The 19,972-nt window shown below is 36.6% G+C and overlaps 1 protein-coding gene across 2 annotated transcripts in view; it reads right to left on the minus strand.

The window, feature by feature from the left end:
- The window catches only part of ANO3 (anoctamin 3), an 88,125-nt gene that overhangs the window by 52,181 nt on the left and 15,972 nt on the right, over nt 1-19,972 (minus strand). For both annotated transcript variants that reach the window (XM_039725122.1, XM_039725123.1), the window contains exons 2-5: nt 18,169-18,369; nt 17,221-17,292; nt 9,702-9,838; nt 454-606 (exon numbers count right to left, since the gene is read on the minus strand). In XM_039725122.1, coding sequence (XP_039581056.1) covers nt 454-606; nt 9,702-9,838; nt 17,221-17,292; nt 18,169-18,369 — 563 coding nt within the window. The remainder of the gene's footprint in view (nt 1-453; nt 607-9,701; nt 9,839-17,220; nt 17,293-18,168; nt 18,370-19,972) is intronic.

Genomic DNA, 19,972 nt, shown 5'->3' on the forward strand with positions numbered 1-19,972 from the left:
CAAAAATGCAAGGCAATGTTTCCCTGGCCCTATCTTCTTTCATTTTCTATTAATACTACTATTACTAGCCACAGATTAACCAGAATAGTGACAACCTTAACCTCTTGAGAAACAGTGAGACATTTAACATCAGGCATTCTGCTCAAAGACATAGAGGTTATGTATTATAGCAACAACATGGGTTACTGAAGCTGCTTCTGTTCTGCAAGCATAAGAAGCTGGAGCTCTTCCCTCTGTACTGCACTACACTTCTGTGTACAAGCATGTATCCCCAAATCATTTTAAACACACACTAGCAAACTATTCTTCTTATTAGTTTAATACAGTTAAGAAGATGATGGCAGCAGCCTGACTGAAACAGCTTGTAATTTTGTCGGGAATCTTTTATCAGTTCAGTAAAGTAGGATAGTATTATAAAGGGGTTTTTTATGTCACATAAGCTACAGGACTCACCTCTCGTTCTAACATCAGCCCTTCTGCTCTCAAATTCTTCTCAAACGTGCTTCTTTTTTCTACCTGTGGACTTGATTTCTTGTAGACCAAGATGTAGTCAATGCGCTTCTTGCCATCTTTGAAGAAGAGTCCTGATGATGCCATGGCGTCACTCTAGCAAACATAAAAGAAAAATATTCTAAATATGGCATCTATAAGGATGAAGAGCCCCATTGTGACTTGTATATGACATAGCACTTCCTAAACCATGGAAATAGCCACATATCTAAAGGATAATATGCAACAAATTCAGAAGAACAAAAAATTTATATGCATCAGTTGCTTAGGATTTCAAATTAATTAGAACAAAAGAAAATAAAATAGCTTTGCAGAGCCCATATTCCAGTTATTTCAGCTGTGCAAAAACCCTAAAATTCTTGAGTGGTATGTATTGATATGAACTTTGGCTTATCCCTACTTTCAACTGGGAATTAAAAAAATAAAAAAAAGTAAAGTAATTTAAAGCAATTTTCTCAGATTTGTACCTGTGCAAATTTTATAAAACAAATATACCTGTATTTTCTCCAAGACAGAAATAAATGCAAAAATTTAAAAAGAAATGGTATTGATCGGAATGTTTGCATGGATAGTCTAGTTGAAGTGCTTTTTCCATGCCATGTTAGCAATGATTCAGTCTTGACTAGTTCTTTCCCACTGTGCTTGCAAACACAAGGAATTACCTGACCTTGATATGGAAAACCCTGCTTTACATGCTGCTGCTGCTGAGGAGCTATTTTTGCATTCTGTGCTTTGCATGATTCAGAACAGACACCAAACCAACTGATGACAGACTACAGAATGATAGAATGGTTAGGATGGACCTCCAAGACCACTGAGTCCAACCAAACACCACTTTGTGACAACTAATTCATAGAACTAAGTGCCACATCCAGTCATGTCTTGAACTCTTCCACAGATGGTGACCTACCACCTCCCAGAGCAGCCTCTTCCAATGCTTAACCACCCTTTCAGTGAAAAAACTGTTCCTGATGTTCAATCTGAGTGTCTCCTGGCGTAACTTGAGGCCATTTCCTCTTGTCCTCTTGACTGATAGAAGAGGCTGATTTCCCCATCTTGTTACAATCCCATTTCAGGAAGCTTTAGAGAGGACTCCTCTTCTGAGTGAAGAACTCCACTACCCCCAGACACTCCTCATAAGACTTAATCTCTCTAGACCCACCCCCCCCCAACAGCTCCACTGCCCTTCTCTGGACTCACTCCAGCACCTTGATGTCTCTCTTGCAATGAGAGGACAGAGGGACAATCACAGTCCTGCTCTATTTCTGATACAGGCCAGGTACCATTGGCCTCCTTGGCCAACTGGGCACACATATTCAGCCAGCTGCTGATCAGCACCCCCAGGTCCTGAAATCTTTGAAATCTGAAAAGGTAAACTGAGAAACTATGATCATCTTCTGGAGAACGCAGCACTCATTTAAACATAAACCAGCCAGAAGAATGTTAGTTTCAAGAAGTATACATTACACCCATCATAAATGGGTCCAAATGTTTATGAATGCTGCATCTTCTGAACAATTGGATGACCCTGGTCTTAGAAATTAATCCTGTTTGGATTATTTAAACATTAAATTTACCATACTCAGTTATACCAAATAGGGACATTCTCTATTCAAAACTAGAACCATGTATCAGTGCATGATATCAGCATTATAAATACTGGATACCAGCTCACTTGTTTCTATGTGAAATGTTTTTCTTACGCCCACATCTCTCACTGCCAGCTTTCTACACATTTAGTGCTTCTGAGAACTCCTCAGTCTGCAAAACAAAGCATTCTAACAAGATTCTTTCTTTTCTAACTCTCAAAATAAAAAACAACAGTCTGTCTCAGACCATCTACCATTACAAAGGAGTGCATCATGTTACACCTGGGAACATTATTTAAGTACATTAAGCTTCAATTTAGAATCATAGACCTCTAAGATCACTGAGTCTAACCATTAACCCAGCACTATACCATGTCCTCAAGGGTCACATTACACACCTTTTAATATCGTCAGGGATGTTGATTCCACTTCCCTGTGCAGCCTGTTCCAATGCTTGACCACCCTTTCAGTGAAGAAGTTTCCCCTAACAGCCGATCTTAACCCATCCTGGTTTAACTTGAGGATGTCCTGTCACTTGTTATTGGAAGAGGCTGACCCCAATATGGCTAAACCTCCTTTCAGGTAGTTGTAGAGAGCAGTAACACCCTGCCTGAGCTTCCTTTTCTCCAGATGAACAATGCCAGCTGCCTCAGATGCTCCATGTAAGACTTGTGCCCTGGATCTGTCTTAGAACACACTCTATATCTTTCTTCATATTCAGATAAATAATATCTGAAGTCCAAAGTAAGGTAGTAAAGAATATCAACCAATACTGTTTGTGCACTGAATATAGGGTCGGCCACCCCCTCTAAGAATTCTAAATAGGAATGGTAGTAAAACCATTATTTTTTATTATTTTTTATAATCATATAGATTTAATACCTAAATCTATAAGATCCAGAGGTTTGAGGGTGAGGTAGTAAACTGAAGGTTCAAAAGTGCAAGTTTGAATACGCAAGTTTATAAAACACAAACTTTTTCAGGTTCAAGACGTAAGCAATGAATCTGCTCTTCAACAATGAAGGATTCCGGCACAACTATTTTACAAAACCAGACCAGGGCTGCTTTTATGGTTCGTGAAGCAGGCACAATAAGATATAAAAAAGCCTGGCCAAAACTCCCCCAAAGGGGAGATCTAGAACGTCTCTAAAACATTTTCTGCTCATGCAATTGCTATACAGGCATGCTGCAAATTACACCCACCTTTTGTATTACACTTCTACTGCCTTTGATTTATTATTTCTAGTCTTTCTTTCCTCATTTCTGAAACAACCGATTTTATTCAGTCTTAGAAAAACATGCTTTGTTTCTCAGATTAATGACAGTATCCAAATATGACCTCGTACTCATCAACATCAAACAGAATTATTTGGGGTCAATGTTAAAGACATAATGAGCAGTGAAGACAGTAGAAAGAAATATTCTATCGCTGTTTATCCCAGACCACTTTCAGAGAACAACCCCCACAGGTTGAGAAGTGCAATAGTGAAGCCATTTACGACATTCATGCAGTGAACCTGGCTTATATTACACTTATTTCATGACTGATGCATTTTAATGCTACTGGGACCATTAGCTTCACTTTTGTGCTATTCACAAGCAATGTTGACCACCTATATTAGCAGTAACGTAGTAATTACTTAAGTAATTAAGTACCAGTAAAAGAATTTACATGGTTGATTTCTATGGATGATTTAGTTGGGTTTTTTCAGTTGACCTGAAGGAGCGCCATAACATGAAAGGGCAACAGGGAGCAGTAATTTCAATTAAACATATAAGTCAGGACATATCATCTACACCAGCACAAGGAATCAGCTGTTAGTACAGTGGGCATTCAAGCACAGATCATTTATTATTTATCTGCTGGTTTAGACCAATACATCAATTCATTCTTTCACCTTTTTCAACAGAGAAAAGCATCAGAAAAGGAGAGAAGCATCAGAAAGAAATATTTTGTGCAAAGACCTTACTCTCCTCTATTCTGTTTAAGATTTCCTGTTTCACCTGAAAAATGTGTATAAAAGGACTAATGAAAATTCTCTCATCCTCTCCATCGTCTGACTCCTCCAGATTTTCTGAAACAGTATCCATCTGCTGAGCTTTCTTACACTTACACACATATGAAAACCTGTTTGTTTTGAAAAACTCCTTTTAGAGTATTGTAATATAGTTCAGATAGCAAGCTCAACAATTTAACTTAACCTTGTTCTTTCAAAGTCTTTAAATAGAAGAACTTCAGCTGTGAGGCTGTGAGGTACCACTTCACTCAAGCTTGTCCATTATGCAGAACCATGATACACTGGGCTTGCATCAAAGTAAACTATTACCTGAAGCTTTGATATCATAGATCTGCTGCAGTTTCTTGGTTTTATTATGTGTCAACAGTTTTGGTTGCTTCATAGTTTGTGGTTAGTATAACAAATCACATGACACGCTGCTTTGAAGTCTGAAAGTGTTAAATTCAAAATACTGCCACTATCATTCAACAGAAATTTACACAAGGCAAAACACATTGATCAATTTAGCCTAGAAAAAGGAATTTTGGCTCAAACAAAAAAAAAATGCAGAAGAACAAGGCAAATATTTAGTAAAGCTATGAAATAAAAAGCTTCATCTGAAATTTTCTAAGCACACATCTAAGTTAGACTTGATAATTTTGTGTTTGTAGGAATGGATAAGCCGTAAACAGATTTACTAGAACCATCCTTTCAATTACTTAAATTTCAAACACAGATTGATGATTTTAAGTGTATAATGGGTTTAGCGTTCTTCTTGTGCAAATAACCTAGGAAAGAAAATTGGGGACATATTTGCATATGCAAAGACATCCAAACTATCCCAGGCATCAAAGACAACATGACAGGCTGCCATAATTACCCACACTAGCACATTTCTGTGAGACTACACTGCTGGGCAGAACAAAGCTTTTTTCTGTGGAGACAAAGACTTCCAGAAATATCTGACCTTCCTAACTAAACTGCAGTTTACCCTTTTTAGGAGTAAACTAAAGGATTAGCAATTACTTTAGCTTATTCATGGAGGATATGTTTTTCCATTTATAGTCTACTCAGACTTACAGAGTACGCATGCAAAATGCATTTGTATATGTTATGAAAAACATATCTGACTTCAGGAAAGGAGTGGGTTAGGTGATATGCAAAATTTTTCAAGGAAGTCTGTTCAATATTACCATATGAGGGAGCAGCAATGGAGGATGTTTAGAGACAAGAGGAGGCTTTTTAATATTTAACCTCTTGTAATTTGCTCTTGAGGTCTAATAGGGATGTCTTAAGAAGCATACTAGCATGACCACTGGAAATTTTTATTTACATGTTTCTTTTCAAACATTTTCATCTTTAGGTTGAAATTACTTTCTACTTACCCTCAATTTGCTGAAATATTTTCTAAGCTTTTTTTGGCTTTTTTTTAAACAAAATCTCACAGAAGATGAGAGTCAAGCACTAAAAGCACAAGCATGAAGTCAACTTTTGTTGCACTTTACAACATCCTTCCATTCTGGATAATGATTTTATCTGTTATCATTGCTGTTAGGCTTTATTCACTTCTGGGTTATTAGACTGCATTTTTGGACTACCTATTGTATAGGTAGCATTTCTTCATAGTTTCTGAATCCACAGTGACAATATTGCAAACCTTGTTCCAAAAATCCTTTCTTTACCTTTCCAAATTTTTGTCAACAAAAAATTTACAGGATCAGAGAGAGTAACACTGATGTAGTGACTGGAAGCAAATGGAAGAGCAATTTCACAAATATTCCTATCTTGCTACTAAACATGCAACAGCAATAGGTAAAGAATTGGCTGCTACTAATTTTGTCATTTCTCTGGGAAAACATTGCCTTCCATTTAAGATAAAGTCTGTTTAAGCCTGCTTCACTTTCCTTAGCAAACTAGAGCATTTCAAGTATCAACATTCCACTCAGGGGCCTTCTCATTTTCTACATTTCCCATCCAAAGCAGATACTATTCATTTTGGCTCCACAGAACTCATTGGCCTCATTTTCCCTTGTGAGACCCCTTGGCAGAACCACATACCTAAAGTTGTACTTTCTGTGCAATTTCAAGAGCAGCTAGTGATGAAAAGTTGGCAGAGATGGATAACGATGACAGCTTTTTCATGGGTCTGAGCAACTCACAATTTTTCAGTATGAAATCTGTGGATTCTGAAACACACCAACCTACACTATAGGAAGCGGCCAGTTACAGATCATAATCATGCAAACAAGAAAAGTAGACATATACACTGGCAGCTGGTTGTTATAAGAAAATTATCTGATTTTTCAAAGCTTCAAAATGTAACAATAAGGATCAGATTTATGGAGGTATCATGCATGTAATGTGAAAAACTAAACAATTCCTGAATAAAGAAGTCTATTGTCTTTCATCATGTCAGCAAGACATTTTCACTACTGCTAAAGTATCCAAGCAGCTTATTGCTCAGAAAGGTAATGGCACCAAGAAGTAATTACAAACAAATTTTTTCTCAATTTTCCCCGCAATCTCTGAAGAATACAACAGCCCTTCCAAAACAAGCAAAAATTAGAAACATTAAAAAGAAGAGAAGAAGAATATGCCTTTATCCTTGTATTCCTGGTCAATGCAGTGTTTCTCACTCTCATTATCTGGTCAGACTGAGGAGACTTTTTACTGTGACAGATTAGTTTACACTTCAAATACGTGAGAGCACTTATCAGCTGTGAAGCTGCACTGCAGTATTCTGTGTTTTCAGCAGTCTCAGAAAGAGTTAGAAGCCTTCTTTTGCTAGTTTTATATCAATTTGGGGAAGAAATTTCCCTAAGGCTTTTTAAACTAATTGCCACAAAGACTCTATAATAATCCAAAGGCAAAACAGTAGTGCTCCTGTATAAGACTAATCTAAATTCCCCTTGCCTTTTTCCTGTGGAAGCAGGCAAAGATAAAGGGAAGGAGAATCCTGCTTGGTTGCTTCAGGTGCTGGCTTTGGCTGGGATGGAGTTCATTTTCCGTAACTGGTACGGAGCTGTGTTTTGAATTTTGGGTTTAACCCAGCTGGGGTTAAACCAAGACACCTCATTTGCAAAAGCAGTCCTTCTAAATGCAGAAGGAAGTTTCCAGAGTAGTTGTTGTGATAAAAGGAATTGTCAAAGGTAAAAGCCAGAGGCACCATGAGAAGACTGTTTTTAAACTCTGAACCAATTTTTTTCAGTAGATCAGTACATACAAGGACTGCAACATAAGAAGTGTATTTTTCTTTAAACTTAATACAAATATAAAACTCCTCTTTAAACTTTGAAAGAAAGTTAGCTGACTGGCTAACTATGAACTTCATAACCATCCTGAATGCTGGGCTTGGAAAAAATACAACTAGTGGTTATTTCATATTTCACATGGAAATAGAAAAAACAGTATTTTGCTTTAGCACAGTGAAATCCCTGTTACTAGACAGACAGTACAGCATCTGTAACTAGATTGCTTTGGCAGCAGCCTTACCTGTTATTAAAACTATTTAGTGTTCAGTAACATAATCTAAATTCTACAGACTCCACATTTTTTCTGCCTTTTCAGCCACAATTAACATAAAAGGCTTTGTCTATTTAATCAACAAAATCAAACAAGAACATCCATTATTATTTGTCTTTGTTCAGCTAGTCTTGCAGAAAGAGACAAAATCTTTGAATACAAGAAGTTCTCATCGTAACAGTTTAGATTAAAATGTAACCCAGGAAAGGTTATGTATATGACATATATATGTAATATGTCATTCCTGAAGTTTCATTTTCATGTCACAGATTTCCAGTCTGTAAATACAATTTCCTCTAAGCCTATTTAAAAATTATTAGATAGTTACTACTATAAAAGATCCTATGAAATGAAGTCTCAGAGGTCACATCTATCTGTGTTCCAGAATACTGCAGTAATGAAGATGACATTACAAGCAATAGAGCTGTTGTAGGACTCAAAGAAAGCATATAATGCCAAAATCACAAAGTGCCATAAGTACCATACATGAAACAAACTCTGAAATTGTCTCCTGAAGAGAATAGCACATGTGCTGCGAGTACAGCAGAGAAGCTTACAGTAATTCAAGCATTACTAAAGATGTGTAATACAGGATTACTGACGGCTACAGTAAAAAAACCCTGTGCTGCAGAATTTGCTATTTCCAGAGTGTGAAGAAGAAAATTATTCAGAACTTCTTGCGGTCAAGTCACTTGCCATATGTATGCAAGCAGTTAGGCTTGGAAAGGAGAATTAAGGGTCTTGTAGTTGAAAGTATGACTAAAAAAATATACATTTTGTAACAGAAAATCCATCATAATTCTTTGACATTATAGTGGATTAACTGCTGGAGAAAATGCGCTGTGATGAATAGTATAATTATGCAATTACTAAGCAAGACAGCAAGCCAGATTTATCTGGTGAGATGAGATGGCTTTTCCAGTGCTTTAGTTGAGGTTCCTGACAATGCTCCTACATTCAACTATGCCTAAGTGAGTTGAGTTTTATCTTTCATTCAATGTGTCTAGATATCATTTTGATACTGCTTAGAAGGAGGATGTTATACTCTATCTAGATCACTCCTGACTGACCATTTGCTACATGAACGTACTTCTACACTCCCAGAATTTCTGAGGCCTCCCAGACAACATGAATTCCACTCCATGCTCAGAATCCTATATCCTAAATTCTGTGCAATATAAATTTATTGAAAGAAGGGTACTACCACTCAGATGAGTCAATAAAGCATATAAGAATCCTTGATTTTATATAATTTTGCTTGATTTTAGTACAGAGAATTCCATTCACTGATTCTGTCACTCAAACTACAATATTGTTACTAACACCCTCCAAAATCATCAGGATGAATAAAATCCTCTAACATTGTCTTCTTAATGTTAGCAAGCAAGGCAAAATTCCAGCCTCCAAATAAAAAATGATACAAAACTTTTTAACCTATTTATACATTTTTAGCAAACAACAACATTTGTGTTCATTAGTTCTAAACTACATCATTCTCTTTCATTAGCTAATATTCTATCCTCTATTGCTTATTTAATTCTCTTTGAACATCCTAATTAGTCCATATTTTTAATATCTCTTTCCTCAGCACACATACTTAAGTCTCTTCTTTATGTTCTGGTTTCTGCAAAATGATCATGCAATCTAAAAATCCTGCACACCTTGTATCCTATTTCAGCAGTACATCTCTCTTCTCCCAGGCTTTCTTCACTGAAGCATATCAAGTTCAGCTTTATAAAAGTAATTTCTGTTTAACAAAACTAACTGCAATAATTTTATGCAGTTGTGTTCCCATAATAGCAGCTCATAGCAACTTTGCTAAATGCTAACTAAAAGTGATCTAAAACTTAACACACTGCTTATGATTAATTAAAACAATTAATTAAAAGTTATTTAAAACCATTACCTAAAATTATTTTAGAAGTTTTATCATTTCCAACAATTTGGGAGCCACCTAAATTTCTTACCATGAGAAGCCAGTTTGCTTAGGCTGCAATACATGCTGCTTTAAAAACTGTATTTTAAAAATACTTAAGCACATTCTGACAGTTGATACAACTTAATAGAATTTTGTGTCCATTACCTTTAAAGATGATTTAGTTCGAGGTTCTGTTCTCTGCCTGGTGAGCTTATTTTGAATAAGCAATGACTGATCGGTACGAGCATCATAATTCCCATGTTCTGAATCATCTGTGTATGTATCTTTGTCCTTCCCTACATCTGAAGGAAAACCAGAAGAAAACAATGGGCTCATTTTAGATTATAACAGATACAAACAAACAGCATTATTACAGCCACAGTTGAATATTCATGTTATGTATACACTTCTTAATAATGCACTTTTTTCCCAATTAAACCTTTATACTTGAAATGTTACAATGTTCATCTTAAATTAGAAGTGACTGCTATTTTTAGTAGAGGGTCATTAGAAATGGGGTTTTTTATTAGTCTTCAAAATAAAGTCCATAACTTCCCTCGCAGTAGTGCTAAAAACAAAGTAATATGACTATTCAACTGCTTGACTCACAGTTGTTGAGGCTCAGGATGTTTCACCAAACAGGTGGCACAGCCTGCAGACCAGAAAAATATTTTAAATCTAAACAAGCAACTGAAATGCCCAGCTCTCCTACACACATGCAGATATACAAATGGAAAATTTGCACGGTAAGATATTGGAATAAGTGCTCAGAACACATTTTAATAGGTATACCTGATGCTGGTAGGAGGTAGGAGGCCTTCATGGAGAAAGTGTTCGCATTCTCACTGGATTTAGTTTTAATTGCTTTTAATTGCTAGGTAAAGCTTTTATGAAAACTTAGTTGAGTACCATAAAAGAGCTGCAGGAAACTGAGGACCCCCCCCTCAGAGATCACCCATATAGTCCATCAAAGAATCATTCTTGGCCTACACACCCAGCAGGAGTAAAATGAAGGGCAATGCCTGTGTAGTGCTGGACTGTGAAGTTTTAATGATGAAAAATGGCTAGTCTTGAAAAAATGTGTTAAAGATTAAAAAGATGGAATCACCATTGCCCCACAATTTTATCTTGGACAAATCGGAAGAAGAAACATATTCAGACAAAAAATTTACCCACAAATCCTGAGTCAAGTTCCCATCTCAGCTTTCACATCAACATGGGAAAAGTCAGGTGGACTAGGAACAGCATTTAGCTCAGTAATTCGAAACCCTAAATAGAAGCCAAGAAAAAAGTCGTGGTTGCTGTGGGAACCACAATCTTGAATTTCATGGATTTTAAATTCAGAAAAGTTAATCTGCAACATTTAAGTATTTTTCATTAAGTTGTTCAGTTAAATTCTCTACACTAAGCACTACTAAGAAATTTAAAAAACCAACCACAATTATCTCACATACCCTAAACATTCCGCATTTCTGAGATGGAATATTAAACACCAGAACATTTAGTGAGTGCTATTTTTTCCTCAATTTAGTTACTACATAATTATGTAGTACATAAAAATGTTCCCTTGATAATTTCTAACATTGATATTAACCATGGTTAATCTGTGATGGGATTTCTTAATGTACAAACCAGCATGTTTTTATTGTCAATGTGCCTAATTCATGGGTTTTATTTATTTTAAACAATGATGTAACTTGATATATTACGTGCTCTCTGCTCAACATAAACGAATGCAGTTAAAAGAAGGCTTCAGATAGGTACATAAAGTAGGAAACAATACTTAGCAACTCTGCAGATTTGACTTATGCCTAGGTTAGATGAGCTCTTAGTTACAGGAGTCAGTAAAATTGAGAGACAGGCCTATGAAACCTAAACTAGGTCATTTAAGCTGAAAGAAAGACTATACTTCTATTAAGAAATCTATTTCTATGAGGGAAGTTTTAGAGGATTAGACATTATGAGTACACCTAGTACTAAAAAACAAAAAAACTTTTGCAACTTTTTAAATTTAAATAACTTCAAGTTATGAATAAGTTTTCCCTCTGTGCTGAATACACTTTACCTGCTAAACATTTTTATGATTTCAAGAACACATATTTCAAATTGCAGCATCTCCCTTCCATAAAAAAAACCCTTCACCTAGAGACATCTCCTATTTTTCCTGAAATGTAGTCAAAATTTGTTTTAGCTAAACAAAAAACCAAAATAACCCTTAAAATTAAATAAACTTATAAAGAAACGTTTTCTAAAATTCATAGATACTTCCTATTCTATCTTTCAGCGGTTGATGACTCATTTATAGATAAAAGCACTCTCCCACTATGTAATGATATTAATACAGTAAAAAGAAGAATATTATTTAGCACTTGAACATTCCATTCAAATAAGCCCCTTGAGGCTGTAAGCTGCTGGTCCCTGCTCCACCATGAACCTCCATGGGCTCCAGGGGCACAGCCTTCCTCACCATGGTCTTTCCCACAGGCTGCAAGAGAACCTCTGTTCCTGCTGAAGGTGCCCTTTTGTATTTTTTTCTCCCTTCTCAAATCTATTATTCCAAAGGCACGTCCACAGCCACTGATGGGTCCAGCTCCAAGTCTGCCTTGGAGCTGCTGCCATTGGCACCACCAAACACAGGGGAAGCTTCCAGCAGCTTCTCAGAGAAGCCAGCCCTGCAGCTCCGCCAGCCACCTAGCACTGACCATGCAGACCCAACACAGCAGCTCAGGCAAAAGAGCTTCACAGACACAAACCCAACACAGCAGCTCAGGTAAAAGAGTCTCACCAATGCAGACCCAACACAGCAGCTCAGGTAAAAGAGTCTCACTGACATAAACACAACGCACATGACCCTTCACAAGGTCTCTCTCTGTGAGTTTCCAGAGTACCTACTAACAGGAGAAAGATGTAAACATCCATCTTTTTACAAAGTCTTACCTCTCAAAGACCTTCTTCAGGGGCTGTTCTCACAAGCAGAGGCTCACCTGGGGCAGCTCTGGGCTGGGCTCCGGAGCAGTGAATTCCCTCCCCCAGCAGCCGCCCCAGCCCCGTCCTTCACCTGCCCAACTCCTGCACTATCTCCCCCTCAGACAGAATGCCTCTGACAAGACAAGTGCAACCAGATGCCCTCCTCCCCTGAGGCTTGGCCGCTTTGTTTCCCTAAGTACCCAGTTGTTAATACGTCCTAGCAACTTATGGGAAAAAATTGTGTAAGTAAAAAGGAACAAAGGGAAAGAAACCTAACTTCCGACCATCACAAAAACCTATCAACACTTCCTGACATATAATTTGGCAACACTTAACACACGACAGTAAGATTTGCCCTATAAGGTCACTCACATGATAAAATATTGAAGACAATTTCATTTCTGGAAATCCTTTACACAATAATGCAGAAGCATTTAGTTTAGAAATAGATAGCTAGGTCCACATTTTGATTCTTTCTTTTTGGGTCTTCTTAACTGCTTGGCTATCTTTCTTACTATCATACTTTTCTGAAGAACAAAAAGTGCATTTCAATTTTATGACAGGGGATAAAAAACACTTGTTCTGATTTCTCTTCATCTTGCAATCCAGTGATATATTTTATATATACACAGTAGTGTATGGTAGCAAATGTTTTTCCATTGAAATGTGTCATAGTTATGGATAGTAAAATTAATATAAATATTTCTAAATAATTTCTGTTTCATAAACTTTGATATGGCAACTCTACTCAATATTTTGAGCTTTTACATATTTAAGGATAGGCTTTGCAGAGCTTTAGTAAGAAAGAGATTATTGGTCAAGTAAATAATCCCCTTTTGTCCTAATTTAAATCCTAGGAAAAGCATGGAGAACATCACTAGACACCTAAATAAACACATTGTGATGGATTTTGGTGTTATTTTATTTTGCTGTGTACCTGGAACACTATATAAAACAGATAACATAGAAAGGTTTTCACCTACCTGTGCAGGTATATTATTCAGATATGAAAAACCATCATAACTACCAGAACTACAGTGGAGCCACAACCTACACCAAAGGCAGCTTCAAGCATCTGCTGCTTATTCCTCTTCAGCCCCCTTTAGTGCCCTGCTGTTGGTGCAGTGCCCCTGTGTGCCCTCTGCTCCCTGCGGGGTTGGGCAGCACCCCTGGGCACTCCATGGCTCCTCACCTTCAATAGCATTCACCTGTGCTGCACAGCTGCAGCCAATTAGGGACCAATTAGGGATCAATTAGGGATCTGCCCCACTCCCAATCACCAACTGTGTGCCTACACATAACAAAGACTTTTCTCAATGTGCAATTTTTTGTGAACTTTCAGACAGTGGTGACCATTACACAGAATTATTTTTTTTAATGGAGCCAGTCATACATTACTGCTCTTTAGAAGAGTTAAGATAGTGTACAAAACTGCTAGAGGCAGATTAAATGTCTAAAGTACATCAATATTTTGAACTGCATACTAAGTCCAAAAACTAATCCTTATTAGGTTCCCACGAGCACTAAATAGATTATATAGCTTCTCCACCCATACTGCCAGCTCTCCAGGCATGAACCAGCTCCAGTATGGGAACTGGACAGCTCTGGGTACAAGACAAACTGTTCTCATGCAGCTTTTCAGCCACCTCACTACACCACCAGAAGAGATGTAACAGCCCTTATTCATGTAAGCACTGACCACAAATTTAGGATTAAATTATTCTAGAAGGCATAATGGAAACACCACATTTCTGTTGAAGCAGAAACTGAACCTGGTTTCCTTGAATCATATCTTCTGCGATCTTTCAATCCCTCTTTTTATATAAACACTGCATGTACTGCACAGGTTATACATATATACGTACATATATATATGCCCATTTCAATTTATCATAACATCACAAAATTGACTTACAAACACTTCAATAATTGAGCATTAAAAATTAGTTTTTATCATGCAGTTATGATTCTTTGTTGGATTGTTAGTTTTCGTTCAGCTCTTCATTTGTCACTTAACTGTATTGCAGCATAGCATATACATATGTTGTCTTTTTATATATAAACTCTGTAGTAATTGGATTCAGGATACATTCAGAATACAAGATATCTGTCACAAAAAAATTGTTAATTATCTAGGAAGGCTTTCATGTCCTGCTAAGAAAGATGAGTTATTATGCACAAATCCTCATAACTAATCTAAGGCAAGGGAAAAAAACCGAATTGAAAAAAGAATAAATTAGTGATGTTTTACTTGCTACTGAGTGTTACTTTTGTTCTTATTTCAACCCAGTAATGTCCACCTCCTGTGTCTGCCACCAGAGGTGGGGGGGAGTGAATGAGTCAGAAAGAGAGGCATTTCATTATGCCTGAAACCTCAAAGTTCATGTTATATGTGACAGAAGCTCAATATTCATCACTTGGATTGAATGTACCGCTTCCTCAAACTAAAAAACACTACTTACCACCTAAAACTGACAGAGGAAAAATAACACAAATCCACAATGTACCTGATCCCATGTATCCCATTCATATATGTGTAATGAGCAAAAGTGTTACATCATCTTTTTACTTCATAAATCCATTAACATCATCAACTAAGCTTGTCTGACGGATTTATGGCCTCAGCTATAGCCAACTGAAATAAAAGAGAAGCTTTCCACTGAAGTCCTTTATTTGATGCCTGCTAATCTCCTCCACACAAGATAATTTTGCCTACAAACAATTCAGGAAGAGGAGAAAGCCATTTGGCCTACATTTCTACAACACTGCCTAATTAAAAATTCACCACATTCACTTAATTCAGATTTCTTTCATGCTCTCAGGAGAGCAGTCTGAAAATATTCACTAAGGTGATGATACCCATTAATCAACCTTCTTTTCAAACTGCATGAAACTGTCGGAATACCTACAAAGCATTGTATCTGATGAGCAAAACTGAGGCTGCAATAATCCTTTTCCAGGTTGATTTTTTACTTCCCCTCCCCATCTACATCCAGACTCAGGATAAAATTGAAAATATTAGACTTGGAGACAAATTCCTATACACATAAACCCAATATTTAAGGACCAACAAACTGTATTTTGAAGGTATACAGGTCATTTTGTTACATGCACCTTTTAACTGTCCCTTATTTCTCTTCACGAATCTAACAGATAATGCCGATATAAAAATAAGGCAATTCTCATTACTGACCTCTGGCATTTATTTTTAAATACTGTTTTCTTGCTTGCTTGTTACTGACTAACCTAATCAGTCACACTCCTATAACTTCTATAACTGTAAAACAACTACCCAGATTTCACTTATCTAATTTGGGATTAACTCAACATGGGCATTAATCATTAATCAGGTTAGTAAAGGGCAACTATTTAAATACTTTTTCTTCCAGGAACATAGCCAGAAGAGAAGAAACATCCACACCAAAATTTAACACAATTTTGAACTGAAAAGAATCAGTCTATCTTTTCCTGAGTTGCTGAGCCCTCCATGTATCTTTTCAGGTTAAAACTAAGAAATGGGAATGAAAACCAGCATCATTAACTATAAAAAAGAATTACTGCTGACATATATAAATACACAACAATATCAGCATGTGTATGTGTAAGCAATTCACATACATAATAAAATAGAGCAGGGTATTAAAAAAAAGAAAAAGAAAAGAAGGAAATTCTAACAGTAAAAACTCCTACTATCCACGCTTGCTAACAAATAACACTAGAAAAGGGCACCAGCTTTAACTGGAACCTTACTAAGACATGATTTTCTTATATAATCTTCATGCCAAATTTTTGGTCTGTGCCATGATTCTGGAGTATCTGGTTTTGAAGAAGTATCAATTTCACTATTTCCAGTAGCTACCTACTCAGGAAACCTTGACAAGCCCCCTCTTATTTATCATACATTTTAGGCACCAAGAAAAGTCAATGCTAAATCATGTGAGAGGTGAGCAGACCTAGCTTTCTGCAAACAGGTATCTTTCATTCAGCATGAAGATATGATTTCTAGTCTGATGTTCATCAGCTGTGAGCAAAAATATCTTTAATAGCAGTTGTGCAAGGTGGAGAAATATCTTTGTATCTGTATGGGTAAAATAGATAGCAACTACTTCATCTTGCAACTTGTAAATTACTACCCATGTGTGTATTTACAGATTGAATTTGCAGTTACAAGGACGGGATTATTCTAATAATAACTTCTTTCCTACTTACTCTGACTTAATTACAGTATCAAAATAATAGGAAAGCAGTACAAATATGGCTATTTTCTCCATTACTTTTTTTTTGCTTCCAAATGCTAACACTTTTTGTATGTAAACGTCTAAAGCTAATATACAAAATATCTAAAAAAAGCCCAACAATAGAACTGCAGCCACGACAATAATGAATGACATAACTATATAGGAAAAATAAGTGAATAATAACAACTTTAAAGGAATTTCAAGTATATTGTTCAATATTATTGTTTTATGAAGGATTGTTATGGGAAAAGGATGCACTGAGTATATGACATTTCTGTCTTCAGCCCCTACTTTTAGTCTAAAAGGTGAACAGTATCAGGAAATTTATGACAGCACACATTTCTTTAGTCACACTTAGTCTCCTCTTTCAAAAAAAAAATGGAAGTTCAGGGTAAGTATGGCTTCTCCACACTTAACTATTGCGAGCATAATCAAAGAATCATTAATTTGTCATTATTTCAGTTCAGACAACAACTTACCTAAGAACGGATCACCATATTCTGTATTAGACAGCTTAAGCAAGTTGCTTTCCAAAGTCTCCATCACTTTAGCTGAAATAAAGGCAATATCTGCATCAGCATTCACATGTATTTTGTAAGTAAAAAAATCTTTACTGTAAAAAACACTTTTCAAAGCTGTCAGTAACTCAAATAAACTCTGCACTGAAATTTTGAAGAGTACTTTCTACCAATCGAAAAAAGAGCAAGATCACTTTAATGAAGACTTTCTGTGTATTACTGAGAGAAGTTTAACTCAATAAAATAAGTCACTAGAACAATAATTAGTGCCTAGTGTCTATCAACATTAAGGAAAGACCTATCAAAATCTACTACCAGATGAGTTAATTTATTCTACAAAGGTTCACACAGATCTGGCAACAGAGGATGGCAAGAGCTGGCAACAGGTGACACATATTGGGCTTCCAACCATATTAGTTTCTCTGATAAGGCATGTGTATCTGCTAAATTAGAAATCCTAAAATAAAAGTAGCTCCTTATTCCACATGAGCTAAAATTTGGAGGGATTTTCTCCAGTCTTTCCATACCACTCTTCTCTGATTCTACTCTTTGCGAATGAATGCATCTCCTCCTACATGTTCATATATAAAGACTTTTTTTGCCTAAAGCCTAATATTTATTCTGTCTCCTCTATGACAGACTACAGAAACCTTCATACTTTTCTCCAGCATAAACGAGTAAGACTTTCTTGAGTTATTATCAGTGAGATGGAAATAATGTCATCATTGAGAAAAATAAAAATTAGTTGAAAACTCACTTCAAACATCACAAAGATTCGCTCAAGAACCTGTTAATATAGTATGCGTAGCTGTTTTCTGCAAAAAAATTTCTTCAACAAACCATAGACATCTAAATAAATCAGAGTTGATTAGAGCTGGAAAAAACTCTTGCAAGAGAAAAACCTCCTACCTCGTTCTGACACTACATCCACTGCAGCTGCTGATGTCCCTGCACTCAAAGGCTGGGGCTGCACACGGTTTGGCTGCAGAAATGATGAATGCTTGCTCAGGCTCTGAGGATGTGTCTGGCTCTGGGCAAGGCATGGCATAGATCTTCTAGAAGGTTTTAATGGGTGCTCTTTCACTGTCTCGCTCTTGCTTGTATTCATACCTGAAGTAGGCAAAAGAAAAATAACACAATAAGCTCTAGCATATTGGGCCATAACAAAGAAAGATGGCTAATTACGAATCCCCTTAATAAGCCACTCCTCAACTAAACAAAAATGACGTGCTAATAGGTTTGAAGTTATTAAAAAACCAACATGATGAATGAAAATACAGGTGCTAATAGTATTCCATTCCGTAAATTATTTACATTTTCTTTTCAAAGCTACAAAAATTTCCTCTTCACCCTTATGGAAATAAATTAATGTCCTTAATCCTTTGACCTGTTGGGTAACCTTTATGAAAAAACACTGTAGAACAACAAACAAACGTAGCAAAAATGACCCCAAACATTCCAGGGTCAGTTAGAACAAAGCAGCTGTGACAATCATTTGTCTCTTAAGAGTTGTTGCTGAGAGACCCAGAAATTAAGTAGTTTTCCTAAGTTTACATGGAAGAAAAACTCATTATTATACACCTCCTGATTCAATACAGAGCATTGACAAACACAATCCTTGTAAAAGTTAACTCAACATTGAGCAAAATCCAAGTCCAGTATTGCAGTTAGTATTTCACTGTACTGTTTCTCTGCTTGACAGAACAATTTACTTTATAGACCGGTAAGCTTCAGTTGCCTCAGAAGATACCATAGGTCCTTAAATAAGTATGTCCAGAAAGACATCTGCTTCCTAATAAAAAGGCTGCTGTGTGCCAGCAGAGAAGCCAGTGGGCACTGGGCTGGTGCCCTTGACAATGCCTTGTTCAGAGCAGAGCAATCCCACCAATGTCTGCTGTGCTACCTGCAAGGTTTCTAGGGAGTCTCCTAAATGAACGTTTATTAGACAAAAATCTACAGTAGTCAGACACAGCAATGGGTAATATAGAGTAATATATAAAGATATATACTTCGTAATTGTTCTGGATGGCTTCAGTGATCGATTGCTTAAGCAGGGATAGGCTGCCAGTAACTATGGACCCCACTGCATAATTATTAGTGTTGCCAAAGAGAAATGTTTCTTTCATCTACACTGGAGTCAGTATGTGTGGCAAGATGAATCACTATTACCAAAGAAATTTATGATAATGCAAATAATACATACTGACATTCAATTTTAACCCCAATTTAAGTGATACATATTTAAAAATAGAGTGCAATTATTTTATGACATAATGCCTCAATTCAAAAGAAAATTATTCCCTTTTGCCCTCTCTTACTCTATATTCCTTGTGTCATTTCAAACAGATTTCTTCATACCATGCTGCTTCTGCTTGAAGAAAGTGAGTCACAGCAAAGTAATCTCATTGCAGATTTGCTCTTTTGTTATTGGTATGAACCACCTTAAAATTTGGAAAAGTTAATTCATACACTGCTACTGTGTCAGAGTCCAGTTCTGTGATGTGCTAGTTTTGATGGCACCTGTTGCTGCATGCAAATGCTTACCCAGCACAAATAGCATGTGGCTGGCATCATCAACTGGATCACTAAATTGATTCACTGAAATTATTTTCAATCCTTCCTCTCTTTTCCATAGAGTAGTTTTCTAGACTATATATTTCCAGCTAGAACTTTGTTATACAGTCCTTGCTTGTTCAGGGATCTTTTCATCTGC

This window comes from Passer montanus, unplaced genomic scaffold (assembly GCF_014805655.1).
Source record: "Passer montanus isolate IOZ18808 unplaced genomic scaffold, ASM1480565v1 scaffold54, whole genome shotgun sequence".
NCBI classification, from domain to species: Eukaryota; Metazoa; Chordata; class Aves; order Passeriformes; family Passeridae; genus Passer; species Passer montanus.